This window comes from Ictidomys tridecemlineatus, chromosome 1 (assembly GCF_052094955.1).
Source record: "Ictidomys tridecemlineatus isolate mIctTri1 chromosome 1, mIctTri1.hap1, whole genome shotgun sequence".
Taxonomy (NCBI): Eukaryota; Metazoa; Chordata; class Mammalia; order Rodentia; family Sciuridae; genus Ictidomys; species Ictidomys tridecemlineatus.
In genome coordinates this window covers 209,195,811-209,221,148 of record NC_135477.1, presented here as the reverse complement: position 1 = coordinate 209,221,148, position 25,338 = coordinate 209,195,811, and the positions used below count along the sequence as shown (strand labels likewise).

Genomic DNA, 25,338 nt, shown 5'->3' with positions numbered 1-25,338 from the left:
GCTTCGCAGATGGTGATTATTTACTTGTACAAATGTGGTGTGGAGTCATTCTACCGTAGCATTTGTACTGGAAATGGAGTAACTCATGGCAAACTACTACTTTACAAAATAGAGAAACTCAAAACTAGGCACATCCTGAAAACTGCTGTTCTCTATTCATTATGGAGCACTCAGAGCAGGGCACAGTTAATTCTCCACAGACCCACACAGGCTATATAATTTGAATTAGAACATTATTTCATGGCAGGCAGTCAAGAGGTTTAAATTGTTTTTGGAGTATGTGCAGAATTGGGAGAAATTCCTCAAAGAAGAGAAAGCTAGATTAAGCTAGCCATGGTAGTGTATGCCTTTAATCCTACCAATTTGGGAGGCTGAGGGCAGGAGGATCTCAAGTTTAAGGCAGTCTCAGCAATTTAATGAGATCCTGAGTCAAAATAAAATAATAAAAAGGACTGGGGATGTAGCTCAGTGACAGAGAATCGCTGTGTTTAATCCTCAGCATTATTTAAAAACATGATAAAAAAGGAGTTGGGGGGCTGGGATTGTGGCTCAAATGTAGAGCACTTGCCTAGTATGTGTGAGGCACTGGGTTCAACTCTCAGCACTGCATATAAATAAATAAAATAAAGGTCCATTGACAACTAAAAAATATTCAAAAAAAAAAAAAGGAGTTGGGGAGTAGCTCAAGGGTAGAACATTTGCCAAGCAAAGGTGGGGCCCTGGGTTCATTCCCTGTATTGGAAAAACAAGCAAACAAAACAGGAAGAGAGAGGGAGGGAGGGAGGGAGGGAATTTCTCAGCTCAGTCTTGATGCATTGGCAATATTTTAGGATAGTATCATCCAGACACTAAGGTGGAAAGGGACATTCCAGGCAGAGGAATTATTGTGAACAAAGGGCAAGTCCCAGAGACAAGAGTGGGAGGAACACAGAGGTGGCCTCCCGAGAGGTTTCTCTTAGTCAGAGGGGGAAATGCCCTTATCTCCAGCACTTATCTGACCTGTTATTATTTTTCTATTTGAGTGTATAGCTGGTCTCCTAGACTACATGAGGGAAAATTGTGCTATAATTGTTTTCCTACAACACCTATTCACCCTAGTAAATAAGTAACACATGTATTATACAGGCGAAGGGATTGGTTAACCCATTAAAGCCAAAATAGAAATAAAATGTATCCTCAGGATGAACTTATGTCATAAAAAGTAAACATTTTAATGAATTAGAATGTATTCTACTTTTTTTTTTTAAATAAAAAAAATTTTAGTGGTTGACGGAGCCATATTTTACTTATTTATTTATATGCAGTGCTGAGTATGGAACTCAGGGCCTCACACATGCCAGGCAAGCTTTCTACCACTGAAACATTTAAACCTAGTACCAGTATTGTACTTTCTTCCTTTTTTTAAAAATTTATTTTATTTTATTTTTAGTTGTAGATGGACATAAAACCTTTATTTTATTTATTTATTTTAATGTGGTGCTGAGGATCGAACTCAGTGTCTCACATGTGGTAGGCAAGTGCTCTACCACTGAGCTAAAACCCCAGTCCACACTTTCTTTCTTTCACACAATTAATTACTTCCTTTGGTAGTAGTAGATTTTTTTTTTTTCTGTTGTTTTGTTTTTGGTGCTGGCGATCAAACCCAGGGCCTCAAGCATGCTAGGCAAATGCTTTACCACTGAGCTTCATCCTCAGCAGAAAATAATCATTATGCAACAACCAGTGCAATAAAGGAGTCAGGAAAGGATCCACAATGGAAACTAAAAGCTTTCATTGGATGAAAGGTTCATGGATGCAAAGTTGGATCAACATATAAAAATCTAGCCGGGTGCAGTGGTGCACACCTGTAATCCCAGAAGAAGACAAGGATGTCCTCTTTCATCACTTCCGTTCAATATAGTCCTTGAAACTCTGACCAGAGAAATTAGGCAGAAGAAAGAGATTAAAGGGATACAAACAGGAGAAGAACTCAAACTATTTGCCAAAGACATGATTCTATATTTAGAAGACCCCCCCCACAAAAAAACTCCCCCAGAAAACTTCTAGAGCTCATGAATAAATTTAGCAACATAGTATATATAAAATTAACACCCATAAATCAACTGCATTCTTATACATCACTGATGAAACAACTGAAAGAGAAATTAGGAAAACTATCCCATTCACAATAGCCTGAAAAAAAATAAATTATTTGGGAATCAACCTAACAAAAGAGGTGAAAGGCCTTTGCAATGAAAACTACAGAACACCAAAGAAAGATATTGAAGAAGACCTTAGAAGATGGAAATTTCTCCCACGTTCTTGGATAGACAGAATTAATACTATCAAAATGGACATACTACCAAAGTGTTATACAGATTTAATGCATTTCCTATTGAAATTCTAATGATGTTCTTCATAGAAATAGAAAAAGCCGTAATGAAATTCATTTGGAAAAATAAGAGGCCCAGAATAGCCAAAGCAATACTTAATAAGAAAAGTGACACAGGAGGCATCACAATACGAGGCTTAAACTATACTACAGAGCCATAGTAACAAGAATGCTATGGTATTGGCACCAAAACAGACACATAGAACTATGGTACAGAATAGAAGACACAGAGACAAACCCACATAATATACACAGTGATCTCATATTAGACAAAGGTGCCAAAAACACACGTTGGGGAAAAAATAGCCTCTTCAATAAATGGTACTGGAAATCCATATTCAGCAAAATGAAATTAAACCCCTCTCTCTCACTCTATACAAAATTCAACTCAAAATGGATCAAGGATCTAGGCATTAGTATAGAGACCCTGTGCCTAACAGAAGAAAAACTAGGCCTAACTTTCCATGATGTTGACTTAGGAACAGACTTCCTCAACAAGCTCAAGAGCACAAGAAGTAAAATAAAAAATCAATAAATGGGTGGGGCATGGTGGCACATGCCTCTAATCCTAGTGGCTCTGGAGGCTAAGGCAGGAGAACCTTGAGTTCAAAGCCAGCCTCAGGAAAATTGAGGGGCTAAGCAACTCAGTGAGACCCTGTCTCTAAATAAAATACAAAATAGGGCCGAGGATGTGGCTCAGTGGTCAAGTGCCCCTGAGTTCAATTCCTGGTGCCAAGAAAAAAAAATCAATAAATGGAATGGTATCAAACTAAAATGCTTCTTCACAGCAAAGGAAACATTCAAGAATGTAAAGAGAGAGCCTACAGAATGGGAGAAAAGCTTGGCCACCTGAACCTCAGATAGAGCATTAATCTCCAGGATATACAAATAACTAAAAGTAGTAACACCAAAAAAACAAATAACCGTGACTAAAGTTGAGGCTTAGTGGTAGAGCACTTGCCTAGCATGGGTGAAGCACTGGGTTCTATTCTCAGCACTGCATATAAATAAATAAATGAATAAAATTAAAGTCCATCAACATCTTAAAAAAAAAGATTTAAAAAAGCACACACAAATAACCCAATCAGTAAATGGGTAAAGGAACTGAACAGGCACTTCACAGAAGAAGAAATACGATCGATCAACAAATATATGAAAAAAAATGTGAACATCTCTTGCAATAAGAGAAATGCAAATTAAAACTACACTGAGATATCATCTCACTCCAGTCAGAATGGCCATTATCAAGAATACAAAGCACAATAAATGATGGTGAGGATGTGGGGGAAAAGATACACTCATACATTGCTGGTAAGACTACAAGTTAGTCCAACCACTCTGGAAAGCATTATGGAGATTTCTTAAAAAACTGTGAATAGAACTACCACTTGACCCAGCTATCCCACTCCTTGGTCTATACCCAAAGGACTTAAATACAGCATACAACCTGATAGTGGTTTTGTTGGTTTGTTGCCCTATGAAGTCCTCATCACCAATGTAGTATTTTTGGTAATCAAAAATGTTTCTTCTAAATATTCTGATGAGGCAGGAAAGCTACAAATTCAGACTGTGAGATATGCAACAAGAAAACTGGATCAAATTCTTTTTTAAAAAAATTTTAATTTTTATTTTTTAGTTATAGGCGGACACAACATCTTTGTTTGTATGTGGTACTGAGGATCGAACCCAGGCCGCACGCATGCCAGGCAATCGTGCTACCGCTTGAGCCACATCCCCAGCCCCAAATTGTTCTTTTTGTTTTGTTTTTTTTTCTAGTGCTGGGGATTGAACCCAGGGCCTTATGCCTGCAAGGCAAGCACTCTACCAACTGAGCTATGTCTCAGCCCACTGGATCAAATTCTTAGAAAATGGCAATGTCTTGAAAGTAAAAAATGGCAATGGATACCATCTACTTGGAGGCTGAGACAGAATAATCTCAAGTTTGAGGCCAGCCTTGGCAATTATTAAGACAGTATCTCAAAATAAAAATAAAGAAGACTGGGAATGTAGCCTAGTAGTAAAGTGCCCTGAGTCTAATCCCAAATATCAAAACAATGACAACAACAAGAATGGGATTGCTCTAGATTTAAGGAGACTAGAGGGCTGGGTTGTGGCTCAGTGATAGAGCACTTGCCTAGCCTGTGAGGCACTGGGTTTTATTCTCAGCAACATATATAAATAACATAAAGGCCCATTAACAACTAAAAATATATTATTTAAAAAAAAAGATTTAAGAAAACTTTGAGACATGACAACGAAATACAATAAATGACCCTTGAATGGTTTCTGGATTTTGGGACAATTAGAACAATGTGACTATATCTTGCAAATTATATAAGATTTTGTATTGTTCATTTTTTTATTTTTATTTTTGTTTTTGAGACAGTGTGTTGCCTAAACTGTCCTCAAATTTGTGATCCTCCTGCTTTATTCTCCTGAGTCATTGGGGTTATAGGTGTACACCCCCACACCTCGTCTTTTATTTACTTTTTTCTATTGTGGTATTGGGGATTGAACTCAGGGCCTTGAGCATGTTCAAGTGTCTTAATGTTCACTCTTTTTTGGGGGGTGGAGTGGGGAGGGTGGTACCAACCACTGAGCCACATCCCTAGCCCAATTTTGTATTTTATTAGAGATAGGGTCTCACTGAGTTGTTTAGTGCCTTGCTTTTGCTAAGGCTGGCTTTGAACTTGTGATCCTCCTGTTTCAGCCTCCTGAGCCATTGAGATTACAGGTCATCACCACCGCACCTGGCTTAATGTTCACTTTTGAGGGTATGTTAATGGTACTGTGCTTATGCAGAAGAATATCTTGGTTCTTAGGGGATGTCTATACATATATGTAAAGTATTTAATATAAAGTATCATCATATCTAAAAATTACTTTTTTGAGGCTGGGGTATGGCTCAGTAGTAGAACACTTGTCAAGCGTGTGTAAGTCTCTGGGTTTCATTCCCAGCAACACACACACACACACACACACACACACACACACACACACACACACCCCTTTAAAAAGTTTGACCCCCCTCAAAAAAAAAAAACCCAAACATTAGCAAAAAGCAGTATTCTATGTATACACTTCCTATACAATGTGTGTAGGAGTGAGAATATGTAGAAGAGTAAATATGGGCAACATTAACAATTGTATTTAAGTGAAGATATAGATCACTGTACTACTTTTCTATAGATTTGAAATTCTCAACATGATAAGTTTGGAAAAAAAATTAGAACAACATTTTTTTTCTAGTTGTCAGAAAGAATACATGCCTATGATAATGGTGGAACTTCCCCTACCATCTCCCTTTCTAGTCCTTTTGGATCTTGTCCTTGAGCCTCTCAGGTGCAAAGGCCAGCCTTTTCAATTAAAATTCCTATAGGAAGAGGAAGAGGAGTCTTTCACCATTCTCTAGATGTTACCAGCTGGGTTTCAGTTCACCTTGGCTCTCTTTCTCAAATTTAATCCTTTCTATTCAAGAAGAAGTCACACACTTTAAAGGCAAGATGCTCAAGTGTTACTAAAAAATTACGTAAAAGATTCCAGGAAAATAGGGGCTGATGCATCAGGCCCTGGGTTTGGTCCCCAGTACCGAAAAAAGAAATGGAAAATACTAGATGGACACTCTAAATTCCCCAAAATTCAGGGTCTATAGGTGTAGCTTAGTAGTAGAGCAGCAGGTACAAGGCCCTGGGTTTGATCCCCAGCATTGAAAAAACAAAAACAAAGACAACCCTCATCATTATGACATGATTAAAACCCTTCAAGGTCTGGGGATGTGGCTCAAGTGGTAGCGCGCTCTCCTGGCATGCGTGTGGCCCGGGTTCGATCCTCAGCACCACATACAAACAAAGATGTTGTGTCTGCCGATAACTAAAAAATAAATATATAAAAACAAAACAAAACAAAAACCCTTCAAGGCCATCTTCAGTGAAACTTAGCAGCACAACATTCAGGACCGACCTCTGCCGTCCTCAGAGAGTTCTCCCACACTCTCCTCTTCCCTTCCTACTGGCCTCCTACAAGTACTTTGAATCTCCAGTGTAGTCCTAGGTCCAGCCTTAGTATGTTCTTTGTCCAGTTCTTTGCATGGCAGACTCCTCCTTCTCATCATTAAAGCCTCAGCTCAAATGTTACCTCTTCAGAGCAGCTGCATATGACCACCCTGCCCAAGGCAACTGCTCTCCAACCTGCTTCTCTAAGCCCTCTCTGTCCCTTTACCTATTTTGTTTTCTCAAGTCACTCATCACTGTATTGTTCATTTTCAGTCTAATTATCTTTGTTGGATGTCTTCCTCCAACTAGAGTACAAACTTCCATAAGGGACCCATGGTATCTCTAGGGGTTAGAATAAGTAGTAGGCATTGAATATATAGCTGTTGTGCTGGAGATTGAATCCAGGGCCTCATGCATGCCAAACACCTGTTCTACTACAGAGATACACCTCCAACCCACTGAGTAAATATTTTGTGTCTGAATAAATATTCACTTTAATCTACAATTTCTATATGTGCCACTTAGACCAGACCCTAGTTGATCACCATCATTTCAGAAGCAAAGTGAATTTGTCTTTGCAGGTTCCTAAAGTTTCTCCTAAAGAATTTCCAAACAGGGATCAAGGGGGGTAAGCTCATTGTCAGAACTTTTGCCTGGAATACAGAGAAGAGAGTGGGAGTGGGAGGAGAATATCTGCAACTAAAACTTGAAAAACTGCCATTTGGAAGCCTCTGTAATGAATAAAAGAATTGTCTCTCATAACCAACAGAATGAAAAAAACATTTGCCATCTGCTTAAAATGTATTGGTTTCATACTTATCCAATTTAAGTGTTTCTAGAGTTTGGAATTGCTAATGCTAAATTACAAGATTATTCTTATTACTTTTTTAAGTTTGGGAACCAACTTGAGCTGGATGTAGTGGTACACACCTATAATCCTAGTGACCTGGGAGGCTGAGGCAGGAGGATCACAAGTTCAAAGCCAGCCTCAGAAATTTAGTAAGGCCCTAAGCAATTTAGGGAGACCCTGTCTGAAAATAAAAAAATAAAAAGGATTGGGGATCTAGTGCCTCTGGCTACAAAACAAAACACCAAAACCCAGAAAACTAAAAACAAAACAAAAAAGGGCTCTATTGTGTTAAAATTAGATATGAGAACACAGTATTTGGTCAACTTACTTTTTCCTCTTTCCTTTTTTGAGTTTAAAAGATTCAGGAAGGTCAGGTCCTGAAAAACCTTTGAAGGCAAATTTTGCACTGCAATGGATGACTGATACAATTAAGAATAAAATCATCTCCAGATCTCTTTCTCTACATCATGCATGTAATTGTGACAATATTCAGTCCCACACCAAACTCCTTAGTCCATTCTCAGAGGATGATTTCTTCTTGTTGTAGGAACAAATGAGGCAAGGCACCGAAGATAGCAGGAAACAGTTTTATTTGGCTGCAGCCAGGTTCAGAGCAGCTTTTGCTGTAATCAATTAATCCCCTGAACCCCGAGTCCAGGTAGTTTCAGAATTTTATACCCAGCATGGAAGGGGAGGGACTCAGAAGTTCATAGTCTGTAGAAAGTTCACATCAAAGTAGCTTTTTCTTTCATTGTTTTTGGGCATGTTAACCCTTCAAGGACAACAGCTGAGAAGGGGAGAGCAGCTTCTCCCCTTTCTTTCCTCCCTCTTCCAACTGTGGAACCCAATTGATAACTTCTCTTAGGAATGTAGACATCTCTGTGAAGCCCAGCTCAAGGCCAGAGGTCTTGTTTACACATTTCTACAAACTACTATATTGGATACATTTGTGAAAAAGTGAGGGGGTGTCCAGCACCTGGAGTGCTGATTTCTTCCCGCTGCTGGTCAAGTAAAACAGGGCAACACAAAAATAGGACGTTTATCTACATTGAATTCTTTTGCAGAGACTCTTTTGTTGACAGTCCTAAAATCAGCCATGGTGAAGATTTCTGGAGAAGCCCAGTTAAGACTTTACTGTGGAGAAAGGGGGTGCCACTACATACTTACTCTAATCCCATGAAGCTATTTTCTGAGGGTATTGGAGGAATGTTCTTCAACAAAAAAAAACACGCCTGCACACAAATCACCAACCACTGTATTTTTTTTTTTTTTCCTTTTTTGATACTAAAAATTGAACCCAGCGCTTCCTGCATGCTGGGCAAGTACTCTGCCACTGAGCTACATCCCCATCCCCTGACCAACCATCTTCTAAAAACATCTCTAAACCCTAATCTTTAAAAGTTTCTTATTATAAAACAAAAAATTTAGGCATGGTGGTACACACTTGTCATCCCAGCAACACGGGAGGCTGAAGCAGGAGGACTGTAAGTTCAAGGCCAGTCTCAGCCACTTAGTGAGGCCCTAAGTTTTTTAATGAGGCCCTGCCTTAAATTTTTAAAAAAATATTTATTTTTTTAGTTGTAGTTGGACAGACTACCTTCATTTTATTTATTTAGTTTTATGTAGTGCTGAGGATCAAACCCAGGGCCTCACACGTGCTAGGCGAATGCTCTACCACTGAGCCTAACCCCAGCATCACCACCCCATACCCCTATCTCAAATTTAAAAATAAAAATAAAAAGGGCCAGGGATGTGCCTCAGTGATTAAGTTCCTCTGGGTTCAATCCCAGGTACCCCAAACAAACATAGAATTTCTACACAAGAATGTATGAAACATCTATGAACAGTTTAATAAATTATTACAGGTCTAACAACCATAAATTATTACAGGTCTAATCAGGTGAAGAAACAGAATATTGCTTAATCATGGAATATTGCCTATAAACAGTAAATAGCCCTAAAACAGAACAAAACTGTTAAGAATATTAGTTTAGGAATCAGATGACCTGAGTTTCAATCCTGACTTTATAACTTAGCAGATAACTTGAGTAAATGATCGAAACTGTCTGAGCTTTATTTTTCTACTCTGTGAAATGGGGGAGATAATTAGTACAACATTATGAGATTATTGTAAAGTAAAAAATAATTAAAAAGTAGCTAGGCACAGAGGTGCACACCTGTGATCCCAGCAACTCAGGAGGCTGAGGCAGGAGGATCACAAATTTGAGGCCAGTCTCAGCAACTTAGTGAGGCCCTATCGCTAAATAAAATAAAAAATAAAAAGGGCTGGGGATGTGGCGCAGAAAAAAAAAAAAAGAAACCCCACAAAACATAGCACAGTGTGTGGCACATGTTTATCCCTGAGCCGACAATGACTATCTATTATTTCATTTGTTGAAGTTCCTGTTCAGGTACTGATGCTCTTTGTTTAACTGTGATTCCTCCCAGGAGGATCTTACTTAATACATAGGAATTGAGGAGTTTGAGATTTACTCACATCATATAATCACCGTCTTAGAAATTTCCTTCCTGATAATTTCCCCATAAATTCTTCTATAAACATGTCTAAAGAAACTGTCCTAAGAGGACCAGGAGCCTCCCTCATGATTGTTAATAGAGGCCTCTCAGGGCAGGTCCTCAGCAACTCCAAACTGAGTTGCCCTTAAACAAATACCAGTCATTGAATTCATTCACTAAGCTGGTGCCATAGGGTGGAAATATTTTAATCTCCTTTCTTTTCTCCTCTAAACCCTGGAAATAGCAATCTAAGCCTTGAAATGCTATTAAGGAATGTGCTGGTTTCACAATGGCGGGAGGCTAGCTGAGTGATGGAGCAGACTTTACAGGAACATTGGTTTTGGGAATCAGGGTGATACTCACTCACTCATTCAGCAATTAGTTATGGAATGCCTTGGTGATAGGAACTGTCACAAATTGAAACAGCAATGACTAGTTAAATTTATTGAGACTATTTCATGGCCCAACATGCAGTCTGTCTTGGGAAATGTTCCACATGTATCCCAACAATTTTATAAAGAAGATTTATAAAGAAATTTAGTGGAGAAAACTTTGGTTTACATAATTTACTTTCCTAGTTACTAAGTGGCAACACTGAGATTTGAACACAGATTTCTGACACCAGGAAATGTGCTCTCTTTTTTTAATATTTATTTTTTATTTTTTAGTTGTATTTGGACACAACCTTTATTTTATTTATTTGTTTTTATGTGGTGCTGAGGATAAAACCCAGGGCCTCGCATGTGCTAGGCAATTGCTCTACCGCTGAGCCACAACCCCAGCCCCAGGAAGTGTGCTCTAACTTTCTTCTTTAAAGAGGGAAAAAATAAAATCTTATTCATTTGACTGAAGGTAAAAATCAACAATTTTTAAATCACAGGTCTTTTGAAAATTATATTTACTTCATTTCTGAGTAATATGGATTTTGATCATATAGTTCTTCAAGACTGGATAATACTACTCTGAGTTACCAAGAAGCAGAGTTTGGTTACAAAAAATTTTGCTATAATTTATGATTTTGTAATATGATTAAATTGAGCTTGACATCCATTTAGGACCTAATGCTTTTTTTTTTTTTTTTTTTTTTGGCTATTGAGGAAACTTATGTGTAAGTTTTTTGGCTGAATTTTCTTTCTAGATACTTTCAACTTCTACCTAATATGCTTCATATTAGGCAATCATGAAAAGAACAAAGCTTTTAGATGGTTCAATGTCATAGCCATTGTTAGAAAAATTAATCTGAATTGAAATAAAAAAATGATATACAATATTTCAACAGAAATTTAGTTTCCCTGCCTCTTACAGATCACTTAAACAGGTTCATTTTTGCTTATGTAAAATATTTCCAGATGAGTAATTTATGAATGGGACCATTTAGATTATGTGAAGTTCTGAATCATGAGTTATAGTGTTAGCGGGGCTATGCTGAAGGCATAGTACCAAATTGTTCAGTAACATTCATAAAATGGAAAAATAGACATTAGAAGTCTTATACTTTATCAACTCATGCCCTTTTTAAAATATATATATATTTTAGTTGTAGATGAACACACAATATCTTTATTTATTTTATTTTTATGTGGTGCTGAGGATCGAACCCAGTGCCTCACATATGCAAGGCAAGTGCTTTACCTCTGAGCTATAGCCCCAGCCTTCAATTCATGTCCTTTTTATAAAATTATAAAATATTATTTCAGTTAGTATAAATGGAAACACCAAACAAAATTACCCTTAAAAAAATTTAGTTGCCATATAAAGTTGTCTTTTTAAAAATAAAAAAGATCAACCTTTGCAAATTTTATATAGTTCAACTTAAATTCTATTATTCCATATGCATGAATTCAGCAGTAATTAGAAAGTAAGTTTCACTAAAATAAGGGGTTTTGTTTTTTGTTCACTACTAAGGGTTTTTGTTTTTTGTTCACTACTATGCAGAAAGTAAGCACTTAGAAAATATTTAGCTGGTGGTACAGCTAGTGGTAAAACACGTCCTTACCATGTGCAGGGCCCTGGGTTTTAGTACTGGGTTCCCAGTACTGAAAAAGAAAGGAAAACAGAGTTAGGCACAGTGGCACACACCTGTAATCCCAGTGACTAGGGAAACTGAGTAAAAGGATCACATTTTTTTTTAAACATGCCTTTATTTTATTTATTTTTATGTGGCAGTAAGGATTGAACCCAGTGCCTCACATGTGTCAGGCAAGCCCTCTGACACTGAGCTACAGCCCCAGCCCAGAAGGATCACAAATTTGAGGTCAGTTGTGGCAACGTGGTAAGACTCTGTCTCAAAATAAAAATAAAAAAGAGCTGGGGGTGTAACTCACTGATGGAACACCAGGTGATTAATCCACTGGGTTAAAATTCCAGTACCACAAAAAGAAGAAGAAAAAAGGGAAGAAAGAAAGTTGTTGAATGAATGATTTAGAAAGTCAAGTAAATGTAAGAACTAACCTTCCCCCCAGTACCATGTGTCTTTGAACTTAGGTTTAGTGTGGTAATAAGAAAATTAATCTGGCATGCATGTAACTCTATTAAAATGATAAAAAGTTGAGTTTAAAAATTAATTTATTCAATAGAATTGAAAACAGGTCCACATAAAACTTGTATATGAATGTTCATAACAGCCCCAAAGAGAAACAACTCCCATTGCCATCAACTGATGAATGAATTAAAAAAGTGCTATATCCATGAATGGAATGTCATTCAATTATAAAAGGAGTGAAGCACTGATGTGTGCTACATCATGGATGAAACTGGAGAACCATTTGCTAAATGAAAGTGGCCAGACACAAAGGTCTTATATTATATTACTCATGCATATAACATATCCAGAATAGGCAAATCAATAGAGACTGAAAGTATACTAGTGGTTGACAGGAGCTGATGGGGAAGATGAGGAAATGGGGAGTGGCTACTATTGGATATTGGTTTCTTTCTTTTTTTTAGTGATGAGAATGTTCTGTAACTAGAGCATAGTAGTGATGGGATATAAAATCTTGTGAATATATAAAAGCCACTGAATTGTATGTAGCTCTTTTTTTTTTTTTAAAGAGAGAGAGAGAGAGAGAGAGAGAGAGAGAGAGAGAATTTTTTAAATATTTATTTTATTTTTTTTAGTTTTCAGCAGACACAACATCTTTGTTTGTATGTGGTGCTGAGGATAGAACCCGGGCAGAACGCATGCCAGGCGAGCTCGTTACCGCTTGAGCCACATCCCCAGCCCTGTATGTAGCTCTTTATCTCTCTCTCATTCCTGGGAGTTGAACCCAGAGACACTTTACCACTGAGCCATATCCCCAGCCCTTTTCATTAGTTATTTTAAGAAAGGGTCTTACTAAATTACTGAAGCTGGCCTTGAATTTTCAATCTTCCTGCCTCAGTTTTCCTAGTTACTGAGATTATAGGAGTGCGCCACCACATCCAGATGCTGTAAACTTTAAAAGGGTGAACTTTTTGGTATGTAAAAAAAAAAAAAAATTATATACACACACACACACACACACACACACACATATATGTGGCTGGGGGTTGAACCCATATTAAACAACACTACCACTCTGCTACACTCTAGCACCTATATTTTTCTTTCTTTCTTTTCTTTTCTTTTTTTTTTTTTTTTACTTTTTTTGTAGTTGTAGATTGACAGCATGCCTTTATTTTGCTTATTTTTATGTGGTGCTGAGGACCAACCAGTGCCTCACATGTGTAAAGCAAGTGCTCTGCCACTGAGCTATAGCCCCAGCCTCTATATTTCTTTGAAAGTGAAAAAACTGCCAGGCATGGTGGTACACTCCTGTAATTCCAGTGACTGTGAAGTTTCAGGAAGGAGGATGGCAAGTTTGAGGCTAGCCTTGGCAATTTAGCAAAGCCCTAACAATTCAGGGAGACCCTGTCTCAAATTACAAAAAAATTTAAAAAAATAAAAATAAAAGGTTGGGGACACAGCTAGTAGTAGAGTCCTTGCCAAGAACTCGAAAGTTCAATCCCCACTACTATAACAACAAAAACATTATAAAACAATAGACATGTGCTTACCAATCTGAGAGTATTAGGAAATGTTCCCTAGTTTAATTATAAACCAAGTTGGAATGTTTGGAGATTTCAATAATCTGACAACAAATATTAAGAGGATTAACCTGACTTCCCCAGGGTTAATATCAATTTAAGCTGCATCATTCAAAACACTACACAGTAATATTGAAGTAATTGTAGCAATGACTTTGTGAAAAAAAGAAACCAATTAGATTAGTTATCTATGTAGGCTGTTAAAATATTTTGCATTTATATAATGCTCTTACTTCCTGAAGTATTGAATTGTGCCTTAAGCCTTAAGAGCTAATGTATGGGAGAGTCACAGTTTTAACCACTTAAAGACAGAGAAGTGGGTGGGATTGGAAAGAAATTTATTAGCAATGCTGACATTCCAGATTGGAAGACAAAAAGAAGGAGGATTTAAGAAATTGAAATTCTAGTCTTCAATGCAAATTTGAAGTAATTCAGTTTGCAAGAACTAAAATTACTATAGACGGGAGCACAATTTTAAGAAAAATACAGCATACATATATATGTTAAAGTCCACATCATTAAGTATACATTATGACTAAGACAAAGAACTTAGCAAACAGAACTAAGATTTTATTATTATTTCAGCCAAAAAATATTGCAATAGTTTAAATCCCCTTTAGACCTTCAGTCACACCACAATTATATTCGGGGCGGGGGTGGGGAAGAGGCTCTTGACCTGGTGATATGTAAAATGCCATATGCCCTTTGTTCCTGTTTAATTGAGGATTCACTGACACCAATATATACAGTAATTCTCCTTCATTTCAACCACTCTGAGTAATGTTCCTTTTTTAAACTCACAGGTTCAAGAATCGGACCTAAATTAATGCAAAGTTTTCGAGAAAAATTCGTTCTTTCGCTGGAGCGACGCATTTGTCTACTATTTTCTAAGTAACGTTTAATTAGATTTTGGGAGCAGTTAAGTTCGAGGACTTGCCTTTCTGGTCAAAGTGCTGGGCACCCTAGGACCCTCTTTCAGTAGGAAAACAGCCGCCTCCAGACCTTACAACCCGTCTTCCCGACAAACACTCCACCGTCTATCAGCAGCAGGCGGAGCTCAGAGAACGCCCCCAAGTGTGCCAGGACTACTCCTTGCCTGGAACCCCTTCTCCGCCCCCACTCCTTCGGACTAAAACTCGACTAAAACTCGACGCTGTTCCTTTAACTCTGCGTGCTGCAAGGGTGTGCGGAGACCGGCCTGGCCCTCCCGCCTCCTCCTCCACCGCTCCCTTCCCCCTCCTATCCGAGTTTCAGGTGAATGGGTCAAGGAGGGAGGAGGCCGGCCACACCACACCTTCTCGATAGCGTCCACCTCCCACTCCCTCCTTCCTCGGGCGGAGGAGCTGGAGTCCGGGGAAAGCCGACTCGAGAGCTGTGGAGCTAGCTCGCCGAGGACGCAGCAGGTGGGACGCGCGGGCTCAGGGGTGCGGGCCTCCGGCACACCCGCCTGGCGTTGGTGCGCATGCCCCGGGGCCGGGCGACTGGCGTGAGGGGAAGGGGGAGGAAGGCTGAGTCCCCCGCTCGGTCTCTGGCTGCCTGCTGGCTGCCCACTTGGAGTCAGGTGTTCCCGCCAGGTGAGCGCTTCTCGGCTCCTGCGGCCCGATGTGGGTCGGGCCTGGCTGCGGTGAGTGGGTGAGAGTTGGGTGTGGCGCCAGGGGCTCGCGGTGCTGCCTAGGGTCCCCGCGAGGGAGTCTCGGTGCCTTGGGCTGGTAGAGAAGGATCTGGGGAGGACGCTTGGCTCTGGTTTCGGTGGTGGTTTCGCCTTGGGCTGGGGCTCGCGGGAATCTGAGAGGCTCGGGTCGGCAAAGAAAGCGGCGCCAGGGAACTTGGGAGACTGTTTCCCCGGACGAGGGGCGACTTGGAGCGGCAGGTCAGTCTTATTCGCCTGAAAGGCTTGAAGTTACCAGTGCCCAAGCAACTTTCCGCTTTTATGGAAACGGGAGATTCGCGAACTACGAGAATGCTGCGCTCAGCTCTGGGTGCTGCAGTTCTGCGAGGTCCTCAGAGGCGCTCGGCGCCCTGCTCCTCGGGGTCCTAAGCGGGGGAGCGGGAGTGAGTGGGTCACTTGATGACCCTGCCGGCTTAGATCCCCGGGACCTTACAATATTTCCGCCCCACTCCATCCCTTGGGGTATCCCGGGGAGAGCGGGTGGCTGGGTTTACTCTGAAATATTCCTGGAGTCAAGGTGTGGGTCACACCGGCTGTTTTGAATCCACTTAGTGGGAGTTGGGTGAACCCGTGTCGATTTTAAGCCGGGGGATGGGGCGGGGAGTTAATTTAGAGTGAGGCTGGACTTCGAGGGAAGCTACTCGAGCTTTAGATTCTCACCGTGACCAGAAGGCTGCTGCCAGGTGGGCAGATCTGCCCCGGGGCAGTACCTGCTGGACGAGCACTCACTGGGCCGGCAGCTCCTGAGTTCCGCAGGGCGCACGATCGCGGGGACCCGAGGCCGGCCGCAGACTTGCAAGACCTTCTTAGGCAGGGCACGGCCAGTGACTTGTTGCCTTCGTCGGAGGAAGTATACTGAGAGCAAGTGGATAGGGGGGCCAAAATGGCCTCTGCATCTTGACTCTGGGCGCAACCTTGAGCCCCTGAACCCGAGGAGAAGCCGCGGGATCCGCAGGCTAGCCCAGGACCCACTGGGCGCACTGCCCACCTGGGGAATTATCTAGGGCGGGGAGAAGGCAACCTTCCAGGCAGGTTAATGTGTGGCCCTCACGCACAACAGGTGTATTATTGGGATCCCTGGAAAAGAGAAATACTTCCAGTAAGGACTGCTTGTGATCCTGCTGAAGGTGAAAGCTAGTTTTTTTCTAGACAGAAGTAGGTTTCTCAAACTACATTTGTCCAAGTGTAAAACAATAGTTCCTTCGTGTGGTACTTAGGAATCTTTATTTTCTCCCTCTGATGTTTCAAAATAGGCATTTAAATAGTGGAGGCACACGAATAGGTTTTTCTTCAAGAAAGTGGCGCTTTTTTGGGGGGGCGGGTGTTTGCATTTACTTAATTAGGTGTTTCTTTTGTTAAGCGAAGGAGAGGATAGCGTGGTAGGTGACGTGGGTTCTTTACCTTAAGGTAGGTTTCAGGCTAATTAGGGAAGAGGTAGTGCCTCTCTGTGAGTCTGTGTACTAAAGGCAGATCCCATTAGAACTGCATTTTAAAGGAGGTAAACTTTTGTAGAGGAAACATGTTACAAATGGGCTGCTTTGAAAACTGCTTCAGCTAATCAGGGAAGGTATTTTTAGAATTGACTACTGTTGACTAGTCCATCCCTATGGCCCGGTTTAAGTTTTCTGCATCCTGTTTCATGTAAAGGTAAATTTCTTATACTTTCTTCTAAAGATAATTTTGGACTTACTGCATTTTCAGTATGATGAAAGATTACTTTTAGGGCTGGGTGTATAGCTCAGTGGTAGAGTGTTTTCCCCAGCATACGTGAGCCTTGGGTTAGATTCCCAGCAAGAGGTCCAGGGAGGGAAGAGTTGTTTTTAACCATATAAAGGGTATCTTTGACCTTTCCAGGGACCTCCCAGAGGGATATCTTTTTCCAGTTGCATTTTAAGGCTTACTTGATTAGAATATTTAGAAGATTATTTCCTTCCAAATAACTGTTTTTTGGGTAAGGGGATGAACTCAACCACTGAAAAACACAACCAGCCCTATTTTGTATTTTATTTAGAGACAGTGCCTCACTTTTGCTGAGGTTGCCTTTGAACTCTCAATCTTTCTGTCTCAGCCTCCCCAGCCTCTGGGAAAATTACTGTTAATGGAAGTATTAGAGTAAAAAAACTATGCAGGTTTTTGTTGTAATTTTGTTTCAGGCTCTGGGCTTCCAGCTGTTACCTAATACTACTACATTTTTTGGGGGGGGGTACTTAACCACTGAAACACATACCCAGCTCTATTTATTATTTTAATACTTTTATTGCTTGAGTACGTATACACATTTATGCCATCAGGGCAGATGCTGTGGATGACTCATATTTCCAATTTAGGGGAAGAACCTGCTTGGTCTTATAATATCGAGCCAATCGGTGAATTTGGCTCTATCAGAATTAGGTGGAATTTAGCATTCTTATTCTTTCTGTTCCTCTCAAGATGCTTTTGAACAGCAACTGCTTTCTTAATTACATGGTAGAGATCCTCAGGAACATCAGGAGCAAGTCCTTTGGATTTAATGATTCTCAAAGATTTTATTGCCAGTCACAAAACGTACTTGTGTAACACTCATGTTTGTGAGTCCCTCAGAATCTCCTCGATTTATAGGGGAGTCAGACCCTTTTTGGACAGTTTGTAAATCTGCTCCTTCACATCATTAGATGGCAACCTCAATCAGGTGGGGGTGCTGGGGTGAAAGGGCAGAGCTGACTGGGACAGCATGCATGCTGGGAGCATCCTGGAGCATACATACTACCCATGATGGCAGCAGTCAGGCAGCAAAAAACCTAATTTTTTATTTTGAGACAGGGTTTCACTAAGTTGTTTAGGGCCTTACTAAATTACTGTGGCTGGCTTTGACTTTTTTTTTTTTTTAAAGAGAGAGAGAATTTTTTAATATTTATTTTTTTAGTTTTCGGCGGACACAACATCTTTGTTTGTATATGGTGCTGAGGATTGAGCCCCTGGGCCGCATGCATGCCAGGCGAGCACGATACTGCTTGAGCCACATCCCCAGCCCTGGCTTTGAACTCTTGATCCTACTGCCTCAGCCTGCCAAACTACTTGGATTAGTGCTTCTACCATTGACGGTGGTGCTAATCACTTAGGGATTTTACTGAAGTACATATTCTGATTAATAGGTTGGAATGGGTACTGGGATTCTGCCTTGTTCCCAGGTGGTACCCATCCTGTTGTGTGTCCTTTTATCCCCTTTCTTTGCTCAGAAAGTAAGCACTTAACTACTTTAACTGACCTGAATTTGATAAAATGTATTTATTAGGTTATTAGATTTATGAAGGAAGAATTTCAAGGCATTATTGGTGGGTTGAAAATTCTGGACTATCGATTTTATTAATCAAATTTTGACTGAGCACTTCTTTGTGCTAGAAACTAGTCCTACAAATCAGGGATAAGTGATGGTCAAGACAGATATGAGTCTCACAAGTGCTTGTGAGACTCATATCTGTCTCACTTTGTGTTCCAGGGAGGTGGAGATGGTGGCAATAGAAGGAGGCAGACAGAGATGGAGGGAGATAATAAATAATGGTTTTAGGTGTGGGGGAAAATTTAGGCTAAATATAAAGCAAGTTTGGTGTGACCTGGACAGCATTTCTGAGGTTACATTTGAACTGAGACTTGAATATGAGAGCTGTCTAGACAGGAACTTGCAAGATCAATGCCCTCCTCGATTGACTCCTTCATTCTAGGCGGAGTCTTAAAATATGTGGGTTTTTTTAAAGAATCACCTTGGAAACCTTATTAAAAATGCAGTTCTGACACAAAGCTAGGCTATTTCAAAATCAGCCAGATTTCACATTTTTTAAAAAAATATTTATTTTTAGTTTTAGGTGGACACAATATTTTATTTTTACGTGATGCCAAAGATTGAACCCAGTGCCTCACACATGCCAGGGGAGTACACTACTTAAGCCACATCCCCAGCCCAGATTTCACATTTTTTAAAAGACAATTTGTTAATGATATCTTATAATCCAGATAGAATCATTTAGAGTCATTTAACATCAGGTACAATTTAATTTTTTTTTTTTTTTGTACTGAGAATTGAACTCAGAGGTATTTTACCACTGAGCTACAGTTCCTTCTTAGTTCCTCCCTCCTAACCTCAGACACAGGGTCTCCCTGAGTTGCTGAGGCTTTTGCTAAATTGTTGAGACTGGCTTAGCCTCCTGAGTCCCTGGGATTACCCGTGTGTGCACTGTGCCCTGCCCAATTTAAGCTTTTTTATTTATTTATATGCGATGCTGAGAATTGAACCCATTACCCTGATCTTTAGATAGTTTTCTTTAAAGAATAATTTGAGGGCATAGCATTTTGAGACTACCTTCCTCCCCCCGCAAGTGGCTCACTTTATCACTAAACTACATCCCCAGCCATTTTTAAAATTTTTGTTTTGAGACAGGGTCTCAAAAAATTGCCCAACCTGGCCTCAAACTTGTGATTCATCCTCCTGAGTAGTTTGGGATTACAGGTGCACCACTGCACCCAGCTCTTCTCTTGCTTTTTTTATTTTTTAGTTGTAGATAGACATAATACCTTTAATTAATTAATTTTTGAACTTTTTTTTTTAGACATTGATGGACCTTTATTTTATTCATTTATTTATATGTGGTGCTGAGAATGGAATCCAGTGCCTCACACATGCAAGGCAAGTGCTCTGAGCCACAGCCTCAGCCCTCTTGGCTTGCTTTTTTGCCCCTGCCTCTAAAATAGCTTTCTCATTTTTGTCTCTTTCACAATCTAGACACTTTAGTAGAGGTGATCATTGGGCAAGTGGGCAAGTCCAGTGGCCTTTTCACTTGTTTTATTTTTTCCTTCACTCAATACATACCTAGTGTTGCTATGCTGGAATTCTTCTCCTTTAGCTGTTTCTGTAAACCACAGTTGCAGACTTTGCCTTGTAAGAGACACCACCCCCCCCCAACCCAGGTTAGTCTCCAAAAAATAACACCAAATAACATGTTTTGCATACGTGGCATGAATGTAAATCATTATTTGTTATTCTTGGAAGAGGGATGGAGTCAGGGTGAAAGAGAGACTTCCTAAGGTTGAAAAGAAATCTGCCCCTGTGGTTTTGGCTTGTTTTTGTTTTTAACCATTTCTAGAACTACAAAGACAGCTCTTAAGATATTTCAGGGCTGCCAGAGTGATTCTTCTAATGTCAAGTTCTCCAGGCCAAACATCCTGTTTTTCTAATTATTTCCAGTCAGATATGTTTTATTTTTTAAAATTATACATTTTTAAAAGATTCTTAACAATCTTAGTTATCCTCCTGGAGAGTTACCTAGTTTACAACTTTTGTTTGTTTTATTTAATAACTGTAGCATTCCTAGATCTGAGCATTATTTCTGTGAGTGCTCCTAAAGTTCAGGATAATTTTGTAACTTTTGTTGTAGTGTTCACTAAGGAAATGCACTTTTCAAATGAACATCTGTTAAGCCAGGTCCCCTTTATCCTGTATTACAGTCTTGATTTTTTTGAATTGAGTTTGCTTTGTTTTTGGTGCTGGGGATGGAATTCAGGACCTTACATGTCCTAGACAAGCACTGTATCACTGAGCTACACTTCCAACACTGTTTTTGGTGACATTGGGAATCAAACCCAGGGCCCTGCACATGTTAGCAAGCATTTTGCCATTGAACTATAACCCCAGCCCTGAATTTCCCTTTTTGTATTAGTATTCATGCCTCCAAATACCTACTGCCTAAACCCTTAAGTTTCTCACTTGAAGAATAACCGCCTTACTATGAATGCATTTGCTCCTTTTCTTTAATACCTTATCTTACTTATCCTAGCCCAATGGTCAGGATTATGACCCACTTTGACAGAGGAGGTAGGTCCCTGAAGCTCAAAGAAGATAAGGAACTTATCAGGTTGTGAACCAGTAAATAGGGGCTGTTAAAACAACTAAGTTTGCTACAACTCTGACTTTATGGAGATGTTGCTCAATGTTGATGGGTCTCTAATCAGTGGGTTAGTTATTCCTGTTCAGTGTTTGATCAGCTGCAAATCTGAATAAGCTTGTCTGGCTGACCTTGTCTGGTCACCACTATAGACCTCCCTCCAGGTAAGCATAAATGGCCCATTCTTTTGTACTAAGTAGATGCTATTATTTAGCCCCTTGGGAATCTGTCCAATACACAAGCATGTATTCAAGATTCCCAGGATTCTTTCTCTCTCTGTGTTTCCTTCATCTGCTAGTCTGGTAACCTCCAAAAAAGAAACAAAGGTGTGGCATGATTTGTTCTTAATGAGCTTTCTAAAATTATTTGTTTCACAACCTAAAATCTCTGTTATTAGAGGAGACATGACGACTAAACTCTGAATCCAGGAAATAGCGATTTGAAAAGGAATTTTGTTTGAATTTCTGACAACTTCAGCTTAATCTGAATTAATTTAGAATTTTCAAAATCTACCTACCACTGAGCCTGGAATTTGGGGAATAGTCTTGAATGACTGAGTTGTAGGTATAGAAGGGATAAGATTCATCTAAGGTCAGTATTTACTGTTTTACATTCAGCTTCTAAAATAGGCTACCATATTTAATGTTTAAATTTAGTTTTTTTTTTATAAAGTCCTTTTTCTGAACATTAATTGGGAAGAAAATTAGACTTTTACCTTTCATAGCACCATAATATTTTGGCCTAATACTCAATTATATGTGTATGTTCACCATTAGAATATGAAGAAATTTATTTGGGTGTTACATATGGTTTGTATATTTTTCTATATGTTGTACTTTAGGAAAGTGGAGTTGTTTTTTGTTTTTGATATTGGGAATTAAATCCAAGATATGGCTCTGTGGTTAAACACCCCTGGGTTTTAAATTGTGATCCTCCTGCCTCAGCTTCCCGAATTGCTGGGATTACAGGTGTGCAGCATCATACCCTGCTATTGTTATGGATTCTAAAAAACAGTGCTTAAAGAATTTGAATTGATTTGTTCTTCCCAATAAAGTCATGTACAATTGCACATACTTTATTTGAAAAGGAAAAAATATTATACTTTAATATACTCAGAGTATAGATCTTGCTCAAGTGTCATTTGAGGATAATGCCTTAGAAAATTCATTTGATCTGATACTTATTATTTTCAATCTTGAAAGCACAAGAAGCTTTGCAGGTTAAAAATGTCCATGGTCCATTCTGACTCATTAAACATTCAACAAATATTAGTCATGTTTTAATCAATGAAACAGGCAAAAATTCCTGCTCATGGAATTTACCTTCTGATGGGTCTCAGAATTCCCTATTCCGTAATTACTGGTGTCCCCTGGAAATAACTTTTTTTTTTTTTTTTTTGGTACCTGGGATTAAACCCAGGGATGTTTAAGCACATATCCTCAGTCCTCCCTGTCCTTTTTAAAATGTTTTATTTAGAGACAGGGTCTCACTAAGTTTCTTAGGGCCTCATTAAGTTGCTGAGGCTGGCTTTGAACTTGCAATCCTCCTGCCTCAGCCTCCCCAAATCACTGGGATTACAGGTCTGAGTCACCGTGTCCTGCCTCCTGGAAAGAATTTATTGCTGTTATATTAAGGAATATAACTTACTGCTTATACCTGAGAGGCATGAAGTGCTATAGCTAATGTGCTGTATACCTTCTGGGGTTTGCAGCACTGGATTTTCTAAAAGAAACCTCAAGCTTTTTGGATTTGGGGATTGTGTGTTTACCTCATCACATTAAGGTAAGAGTAGCTAGTCTTTCCAGGACAGCTCTTAGTGCCCATGGATTCACCTGGGACCTAGGCAGAAGATATCTAGTCTTACTGCCTCATGGACATACTACCAATTGTCTACACCACCCAAAAGTTAGCATATCACAAATGGAACTCATTTTTAAATGCTGTGGTAGTGGAAAGCTCATGAGATCTTGTGGGTTCAAGTCACATCTAAATGACTCACTGCCTTCCTCTGGACTTTAGCATAATTACTTCACATCTCTTTCTGACCCTTTCTGCATCTATATGTAAAGTGGCTAGTCAGGGTTGTTTTAAGGGTGAAATGAGAATTTTATGTACAGTGCCTGGAACATTGGTACTTATGTGATATGTTTGTTTTCTTCCTCTCTTAGCTCCTAAGTCCTTCATTACCTTTCCTGGGTTTGCTATAGCTGGTCCAGGTGCTCCTTTTAACTGTGGCCTCTTTGTTCTAACTTATTCATATCTCCTCTGAAGAGAATCTTGAATGGGCTCCCTATTTCCTACTTGAATGAGGTGGCAAACTCCTATCAGACTTTGAGTCCTTTTTCTCACCATAGCCTTGTTTTAAGAGGTTAATCATGCTAACATGTTCCCACCTGGTTTCTTCTCTTCTACAAAACCATCCACAGTCATGTCAGTATCTACCCAGGCTTGGTATCCTTCCTTCTTTCCAGGATCCCATTTTCTGGATCTTTAAGTATTTTATATTTATACCTGTACTGTATCTTATCATGTATTTCAGCCCTGAATAATTCCTGAAGTGATGACTATTTTGTGTGTGTGACTTAAGGAGAACCGTGTCCCAAACTTAACTTTCACAGTCTTCTCTCTATATTTAGGCACTTAATAAATATGTGTTGATTGAGTGAAATTCCTTGCAGATGTTTAGGGATTTGTGCTCTGAGGAGTTTTAGAACAATCTTTCTGCTTTTTTCTTAGAAAAAGACTTTTTTTTTTTTTTTTTTAATGGTATTGGGGGTTGAATTCAGGGGTGCTCTATCACTGAGCCACATGCGCAGCCCATTTTATTTTATTTTATTTTTTATATTTTGAGACAAGGTCTAGCTAAGTTGTTTAGGGCCTTGCTAAATTGCTAAGGCTGGTCTTGAACTTGAGATTCTCCTGCCTTAACCTCCTGAGTTGCTGGGATTATAGGCATGCACCACTACACCCAACAAGATGGGGTCTTGATAAATTGATCAGGCTGGCCTTACGCTCTTGAATGGCTGAGATTACAGGCCTGCACTGCCACACCCAGCTAAAGGCAAACTTTTTAATCAATTAGATTATGCTTTAGTTTACACTGAGGGGCTAGACTATGTGTACTTTCATATACATTTGTTTTAATAAGCTTTCAAAAGTAATATGAAATAATTTACTTTTGAGAAATTTTCTTTACAGTTCCTTGTTCTTTGAGGTGACTACTTTAAAAATATTTTCACTTATGCTATAAAAGGCTAATTTATGAAATTTTCATTACTGTAATAGAACTTGGGATTTAAGGATGCTTGTGTCCTTTGGATGTGCAGAGCATAATGCTATGAGGAATACCAGGGCAAATAGTTCTTATACTCAGTGATTACATAGTGTAAAAGTGGCAGTGTAGCATGAATGGTTGCTTGGGGTTGGAGTCAGGTTTTCTTCATGATGCAGGAAAACTAACCTCAATAGTAATGACATTGCCCTATTGTCATTGTTTAGATTGGCTGATCTTGGGAGCTACAGGGAATTGCTCATCCTAAAGCAGGTGACCAGTGACATCAGCCATGTCATCCAGGCCTTTTGAAAGTCCGCCTCCTTATAGACCTGATGAATTGTAAGTAAATAATTTTTTAGATTTTTCGTTTTAGTAAGGTCTGACACATGTGAAAAAAAATGTGTATGTTGAAACTTTGATCTATTAAATGTTCTTTTTTTTTTTGATACCGGGGATTGAACCCAGGAGTGCTTAACCACTGAGCCACATCCCCAGCCCTTTTTATTTTTCATTTTGAGACAAGGTCTCAGTAAGTTGCTTAGGGCCTTGCTAAGTTGCTGAGGCTAGCTTTGAATTTATGATGCTCCTCCCTCAGCCTCCTGAGTCACTGGGATTACTGGAATGACACGTGGATATTAAATGTTCTTAAAAATTAAACAATATGTGCACTTGTATTAAACTATAGGGC

At 39.5% G+C, this 25,338-nt stretch overlaps 1 protein-coding gene and 1 pseudogene across 5 annotated transcripts in view; one reads left to right on the top strand and one right to left on the bottom strand.

Annotated features, from left to right (window-relative positions):
• The first annotated feature begins 15,057 nt into the window (after positions 1-15,057).
• The window catches only part of Ocln (occludin), a 53,512-nt gene continuing 43,231 nt past the window's right edge, over positions 15,058-25,338 (top strand). Inside the window, exons 1-2 of one of the 5 annotated variants that reach the window (XM_021722463.3) lie at positions 15,058-15,198; positions 24,875-24,989. In XM_021722463.3, the coding sequence (XP_021578138.1) occupies positions 24,940-24,989 (50 nt within the window). In that variant the 5' untranslated portion in view covers positions 15,058-15,198; positions 24,875-24,939. Of the gene's footprint in view, positions 15,199-15,232; positions 15,420-15,486; positions 15,666-17,091; positions 17,112-24,874; positions 24,990-25,338 lie in introns of those variants that run through there. The other 4 variants (XM_021722465.3, XM_005319525.4, XM_021722464.3 and 1 more) reach the window with 4 other exon arrangements.
• Positions 17,667-18,191, bottom strand: LOC101974257 (small ribosomal subunit protein uS15 pseudogene; annotated as a pseudogene).